At 45.6% G+C, this 7,500-nt stretch overlaps 2 protein-coding genes across 2 annotated transcripts; both read left to right on the top strand.

The window, feature by feature from the left end:
- The first annotated feature begins 331 nt into the window (after positions 1-331).
- LOC114171117 lies at positions 332-1,517 on the top strand. Its single transcript, XM_028056337.1, has 2 exons — positions 332-601; positions 675-1,517. Exons 1-2 carry the CDS (start codon positions 332-334, stop codon positions 1,515-1,517), a joined length of 1,113 nt encoding a protein of 370 aa, XP_027912138.1.
- Positions 1,518-1,966: 449 nt separating this feature from the next.
- On the top strand, positions 1,967-4,484 carry LOC114171116 (the record flags this gene model as incomplete). Its single annotated transcript, XM_028056336.1, has 4 exons — positions 1,967-2,233; positions 2,768-3,170; positions 3,371-3,618; positions 4,212-4,484. Coding segments are annotated over exons 1-4 (1,191 nt in total), but the record flags the coding sequence as incomplete, so codon positions are not given.
- Between the last annotated feature and the right edge of the window lie 3,016 nt (positions 4,485-7,500).

Genomic DNA, 7,500 nt, shown 5'->3' with positions numbered 1-7,500 from the left:
GGCTACGACCCATGTATTGCTCTATGCTTTACTATTCTACTCTCATTTTGTTAGACTTTTATCTGGTTTCCGTTGGCATCGTGGTGTGCCCAGTTTGTAGGGGTTTTGTTAAGGACCCCAGGACTACTCTACATTACTATTTTGTGTGACGTGTCTTTTAATTTCGCTTACTAATTAAATGGGACGTTACATTTATGGTATCAGAGCGGTCATTCCTTAGGTCTGTGGACTTGGATGTCCGCTTAGCTTTCTATGTGCCTTCTGAGTGTTCTTAGTTAAATTCTTGCCTTATTCGAGCCTAACCAAATGATTTTATGTGTGCCAGTGAACTATGGCACCTCCTCGTAGGACTTCACAATCGTCCCAAGGTGACTTGCCCGATATCACCAGCGCAATAGAGGCGATGGTGGCTGCCATGACGCAGCAAAGCACAGCGATAATGCAACAGCATGAGGCAGCGATGCAGCGACAGACGGTGTCGCTTGAGCAACAGCAGGCAGTGATGCAGCAGATGGAGGTTGCACGTGTGGCTGTCGAGGATGCACATAGGCAGCATATGGAGGCCCTCTGCCAGCTGGAAGAGAAAGGCGACTGCCCTTGTGTTTAGCCCAGAGCCACCACCACCAGTTAGGGAGTAGAGTCCGTAAGACTTCCTGAAACACCATCCCGTGAAGTGCAACGGGAAGACGAGCCCTGACGCAGCAGACCAGTGGCTGAAGGATCTGGAGAGGATCTTTGATGCAAAAACATGCTCAGCGGAGAATAGGTTAGCTGTCACAATATACATGCTCACCGCGGAGGCTGAGCACTGGTGGACCAGTACCAAATCCATCATGGAGGAGAGAGGCGAGCCGATGACATGGGAGGCCTTTAGGGGGAAATTCCTCCCGGAATATTTCCCAGACAGCATTGGATATGGCAAGGAGGTGGAATTCCTCCAACTGACCCAGGGAGGGAAGACGATGACCGACTATGCTGAGAAGTTCAAGCACCTCAGCCGCTTTTATACCTTGTCGCTGGATGAGGAGTGGACATGCCGAAAATTCGAGAACGACATCAGGGGAGATATTCACTTGATGGTAGCACCCTTATCCTTTAAGGATTTTTTCGCTCTGGTGGAGAAGGCCACGGTGATGGAAAAGACGAAGAATGAGGTAGAGGGTCAGCGGCCCCAACAGCCTCAGAGGATTGGTAGACCATTTGGGTCCAAGCCCAGACACGACGAGCGGAGGAAACCATATGATAGACCTCCCCATCAGCCTCAGGGGTCTAGGGGTCTTCCTCCCCAGCAGGGTCGAGTGCAGTGTTACATATGTGGGGGCCCACACTTGAGGAGCGCTTGCCCTTGCATGAGGGTTACCGCAGATGCAACAACTGTGGCAAGGAGGGCTACTTCGGGAAGGATTGTCCCACTATTGCTAGGGCAGCGGCACGCCCTCCAGTTCAGACTCCTCACCAGCACCAGCGGAGAGATAAAGGCAACAAGCCTCAGGCGACGGAGAGAGTCTATGCCATGACCAGAGCAGAGGCGACAGGTTCAGGTAACCTCGTTATGCGTTATTGTGTGATTTCTGGGATGAGATGCTGCGTGTTATATGATTCTAGAGTGACAAACTCCTTTTTGTCATATGCTTGTGTGAAAAAGTTGGGTCTGCCTGTGTGTGAGCTATAGTGTGAACTTGTGCTATCTACTTCGGCATCGGGTTTGGTCAGGACGTCTTCCTTGTGTGCTAGGTGTCCTATGGAGGTGGAAGGACGCAAATATAGGGTGAATCTGATATGTCTGCCTCTCTAAGAGTTGGAAGTGATCCTAGGGATGGATTGACTCTCTACCAACCGCATCTTTATAGACTGTCGGGAGAAGAGGTTGTTGTTTCCCAATTCAGAGGAGCTCGAGTTAGTGTCTCCTTAGGGGGTGGTGAGGGAGATTCAGACTGGCGCGTAATGCTTCATAATCTTCGCCCGTATGGAAGTGGAAGAGAGAGAGGGACCATCAATTATAGCTGTGGTGCATGAGTTTGAGGACGTGTATCCACATGAAGTACCTGGGTTACCTCCTAGTAGGGAGGTGGAGTTCTCTATTGACCTAGTACTGGGGATAAGTCCGATATCGATGGCTCCATACCGCATGGCTCCGGCGAAGTTGGAGGAACTTAAGAAACAGATAAAGGAACTAATGGCGAAGCAGTTTATCCGACCCAACACTTCGCTGTGGGGAGCACAAGTGTTGCTGGTAAAGAAGAAGGATGGGAGTTCACGCTTGTGTGTGGACTACAGGCAACTGAACAAGATGACGATCAAGAATAAGTATCCGCTCCCGAGAATTGATGAGTTGATGGATCAGCTGCATGGGTCATCAGTATTCTCGAAGATAGACCTGCGGTCGGGATACCATCAGATTTTGGTAAAGGCTGATGATTTGTAGAAGACGACCTTCTGATCCTGGTATGGACACTATGAGTACATGGTTATGCCTTTTGGTGTGACCAATGCTCCAGCAGTGTTCATGGACTACATGAACCAGATTTTCAGACCCTTCTTAGATAAGTTTGTCGTAGTCTTCATAGACGACATCCTTATCTATTCTAAGATTCAGGAGGAGCATGCAGAACACCTGAGGTTGGTGCTTGGTGTTCTGAGAGAGAAATAGTTATATGCCAAGTTGTCCAAGTGCGAATTTTGGATGGATGAGGTTCAGTTTTTGGGGTATGTGATATCCGCCAAGGGGATTGCAGTGGACCCAATGAAGGTTGAGGTAGTGGTATAGTGGGAAAGTCCTAAGTTGGCCACAAAGATCAAGAGCTTTGTGGGGTTAGCGGACTGCTATAGGAGGTTCATAGAGGGATTCTCCAAAATAGTGGCACCTCTGACACTGCTTACTCGGAAGGACCAACCCTTCACTTGGACAGATAAGTGCGAGGAAAGTTTCCAGGAGTTGAAGAGAAGATTGACTAGCGCTCCAATATTAGTGATCCCGGATGTCGGGAGGCCGTTCGAGGTCTACTGTGACGCCTCCCACCTCGGACTTGGTTGCATTTTAATGCAGGAGAAGAAGGCTGTGGCATATGCCTCGAGACAACTCAAGGTGCATGAGAGGAACTACCCCACTCATGACTTGGAGTTGGTGGCGATAGTCTTTGCCTTGAAGATTTGGAGGCATTATCTTTATGGTGCTCAATTTCATGTGTTCAGCGACCACAAAAGTTTAAAGTACTTGTTTGACCAGAAGGAGCTGAACATGAGGTCGAGGAGGTGGATGGAGTTCCTGAAATATTATGACTTCGATCTCCTATATCATCCGGGGAAGGCAAATATGGTGGCAGATGCTCTGAGTAGGAAACTGTACATACGGCACATCTCATGATAAAAGAGGTAGAATTGCTGGAGAAGTTCAGGGACATGAGGCTACAAGTGGAGTTGGGGTCTGAGTCCATTAGGTGTACTACCCTTACTATATCTAGTGACTTCTTGAGCTCAGTGAGAGAGAGGCAGTTATTAGATGCCAGCCTAAATAGAGTCAGAGAACAGCTTGGGTCAGATGAGACTAGAGATTTCACTTTGGGTAATGATGATATCTTGAGGTTCCAGGGCAGGATCTGTATACCCAATGATGCTGAGGTAAAGAAGTTAATTCTTAAGGAAGGACATAAGAGTCGTCTTAGTTTGCATCCTGGCATGACTAAGATGTACCAAGATCTTAAGGAGACTTTCTGGTGGCAAGGGATGAAGAAGGATGTAGCTCAGTTTGTATCAGCATGTTTAACTTGTCAGAAGGCGAAGGTGGAGCACCAGAGGCCCGGTGCGAACCTACAGCCCTTAGAAATACCAATGTCGATATGGGACAACATCTCCATGGATTTTGTAACCCATTTGCCACGGACTTTTAGAGGACTTGACACCATCTGGGTGATAGTGGACCGGTTGACCAAGAGTGCCCACTTTTTGGTGATGAACTTGAGGATGTCTATGGCCAAGTTAGCCCAGCTGTACATTAAGGAGATCGTGAGGTTGCATGGAGTACCTTTGAGCATAGTTTCTGACAGAGACCCACGGTTTACATCCCGGTTCTGGCAAACCTTACAGGAGGCTTTGCGGACCAAGTTGACTATGCGCTTAGCTTATCACCCTCAAACCGATGGCCAGTCTGAGAGGACGATTCAGTCATTAAAGGATTTTTGAGGACTTGCATATTGGATCATCTGGGTGCTTAGGGTGAGGTATTACCTTTGATAGAGTTCACCTACAACAACAGTTTCCATGCGAGCATCGGCTTGGCGCCATACGAGGCTCTTTATGGCAGGAGTTGTAGGACTCCTCTCTATTGGTATCAAGATGGGGAAGCGATGTTGGTTGGACCAGAATTGTTAGAGCATACCACTAAGAAAGTGAGAACGGTGAGGAACAGGATGCAAGCTTCTCAGAGTAGGCAGAAGGCCTATGTAGACCGTAGGAGGAGACCTCTGGAGTTCGCAACTGGTGATCATGTATTCCTGAGGGTGACCATGTATCTTCGCTCAAGGAAGCTTTCGCCCAAGTTCCTTGGCCCCTATCAGATCACGAAGAGGATTGGGCCGGTGGCTTACGAGATAGCCTTACCCCCAAAGTTGGCGAACCTTCATCCAATGTTTCATGTCTCACAGTTGAGGAAGTACGTGTTTGACCCAGCGCATGTGTTGGAAGCCGAGGATATACAGATCAGGGAATACTTCACAGTGGAAGTACCACCTGTCGCTCTAGATGATAGCAAAGTTGAGGAGCGTCGAGGAAAGGAAGTCTGCCTGGTTAGAGTCATCTAGGATCAGAGAACGGGTGACTCGACTTGGGAGTTGGAGGAGGATATGAGGAAATCACACCCACATCTTTTTGCCTGGTAAGCTTTCATTTTCGAGGTCGAAAATTTTTGTTGTTGGAGGGAATGTAAGGCCCAATTATTTCTGCCTATCTTATTGTAGAGGCTGCCCAATCTTTTGGGCCTAAATGGGGTTGGCCCAATTCAATTTCTGACCTAAGATACCCCAAAACCCTAACTTGTAACTACTCTTCGTAAAACAGATCCCACACATCTCTTAGAGAAGCTGCCGTCATCCTTCTCTAGGATTTGGAGTCGTCATAGCTTAGCAAGCTCAGCCTCATTCTTTCATTCCGCGTAAGTCCCTCCTGTTAGTTTTGAAATGGTTGAAAAGCCAAGAAGGGGGGGTTGAATTGGCTAGTTAAAACTTTAGGCTATTTTTGCAAGCTAAAACCTACTTTAATTGAATCAAATAGATCACCAAGTTGGGATGCAAATAGTACTGAACCATACACTTTCAATCGATTAAAAATAGAGTTAACAGATCGATTTTACTAAACAGATTATGTTCTGGTATAATCAATCGATTGAAACTGAAAAATAGTCGACTGAAATACTAGGAAAAATGCAGAAATGTGAATTTGAATTTTAAGCCAGAAACAATGCTCAAGATTGATCAAGATCAGTTCCAAATGATTATACAAACATGCTCAATGCTTTAGATGCTATGAAAACATGCAAGAACATGAAAAGATGATTAAAGCACAAGTTCTTGAAACTTTAAAATGAAAATGCAAGAGAGAAAGGTTAGAGAAGAGAGGACACCATGAATTTTTATACTGGTTCACTCAAACTTGAGCTACATCCAGTTTGTCAAGGTAACCTGAGCTTAAATTTGCACTATTTCAAAAGTTTTACAAAGAATCCACCGTTACACTTCCAAAATATGCAAAAACACCACAAAAGACTCTTGAATCACATAAGAATCACACCAACACAGCAAGAACCCTCTTGCAGACCTGGGAAAACCACCAGGCACACACACAAAGCTTAAGAAAGATCAAACCTCAGTGGTAGCACAACCTTGCCTACCACAAACCACTTTCTCCAAGCTTCAAACCAAGCCAAAAGCTTCAAGAATTGATCCAAGATCAATCTTCAACAACTGCAACACCTATGATCACGAAGGAGAGAGTTTCCACAAGTTTCCAGAACCAAATCGTGCTCTAAAATGATCAACTGACCTCTCTTTCCCAAAATCACAACTTTTATAGTCAAACTATTACGAAATTCAACAGGTTGATTTTCAAATCAATCGGTTGATTTCACTTGACTTAAGCTGATACAACAGAAACTGAAAACAAAAAACAGATGCATAAAGCTGATACAATCAGCCGACTGAAATGAAAAACAACCAACTGAAACAAACAGAACTGAAATTGAAAAATCACAAACACAAGGATGCAATGCATGATCCTAAACAACCACCACACTCAGTCATCCTGAGGGTCATTTCTGGTCTGGAATGAGTGGAGCATATCATGGATATCATGGATTTGGCCATCCAATGCATTGAACCTCTCATTGCAATAGTTGTGATGTTCATGTTGAGACACATTAAGCTCATGCAACTGGTTCAGCACCATCCTCTCAAAATGTGAGTACACAGGGCCTCTATCCTTTGGAGGATTGTAGGGAATCAAGTCCATGGGTCCAGCAGTTGGTTCTTCCTCTTGATTTGCACCACTTGGACCGGCTTCATGGTCATGTGCACCACCACCAACAGCTCCAGCAGCTATCCATCCATTTCCCACCTTGATAAAGCCCATTTTGTGCAGATTTTGGTTAGAGGTATGGTTCAATAGTCCAGTTGACTCCTCTAGCTTATCCTCTACATCAATACCAAAGTATTCAATGAATTTAGACACCAAAACCACATATGGAAGCCTAAAATCCGTGAGTCTCTTGGCCTTGAGGATGTGATCACGAAACACATAGATCCAATCCACTTGAATGTTGTGTTGAATGCAGTACATAAGTATCAAATCTCCCTCATTCAATGTTGAATGGTTGCTACCACGTGGAACAAGGATTTTTGTGACAATCATACCAAGTATCCTTTGATCCACCTAGAGACCACCAACATGGAAGTGTTTGATTTCAACAATAGGATTTCTCAAGCATTGGCCATAGTATTGCATCTTGTTGAATTCTGGAACAGCCCCAGTTTCACCTTTTCTCACTTGCACACCCCTTGGTTTGAGTCCAACCACATCTTTCCAAGCTCTCTTGTTGATCTCCATTTGAACACCCTTGATGATGGACAGTAGGACATCAGTTTTGAACTCCAAGTTGGTGAAAAACACCTTCACCAAGTCTGGATATATTTTCCCTAAAAGTTCAAGGAAGGACTTCAACTTTTGATGCTTTAGTTGTTGGAATAGGCTCTCAAGGCCTTCAGCTCTTAGCCATGAGAACCTCAGCACCTTAGGAATGCTGATCTGCTTCCTGTTCATCTCAATGAGGAACACTTGAATGTTGACCTCATGATCCTCAAACCATGTTTCAATTCTCCCATGGCTTTCATGATTTGGAGACCTTGGAGTAGGAGGAGTGGAGTGCTCATCATCAGATTGGGTAGCTCTTTGGAACGACGAGGCATGATGAGTGTTGGTATGGCTGTTTCTAAGAGATGTATGATGCAAAGCAGC

The sequence above is a fragment of the Vigna unguiculata genome, unplaced genomic scaffold (genome assembly GCF_004118075.2).
Source record: "Vigna unguiculata cultivar IT97K-499-35 unplaced genomic scaffold, ASM411807v1 contig_106, whole genome shotgun sequence".
NCBI classification, from domain to species: Eukaryota; Viridiplantae; Streptophyta; class Magnoliopsida; order Fabales; family Fabaceae; genus Vigna; species Vigna unguiculata.
Note: the sequence above shows the minus strand (reverse complement) of the source record. Positions and strands in the feature narration are given on the sequence as shown.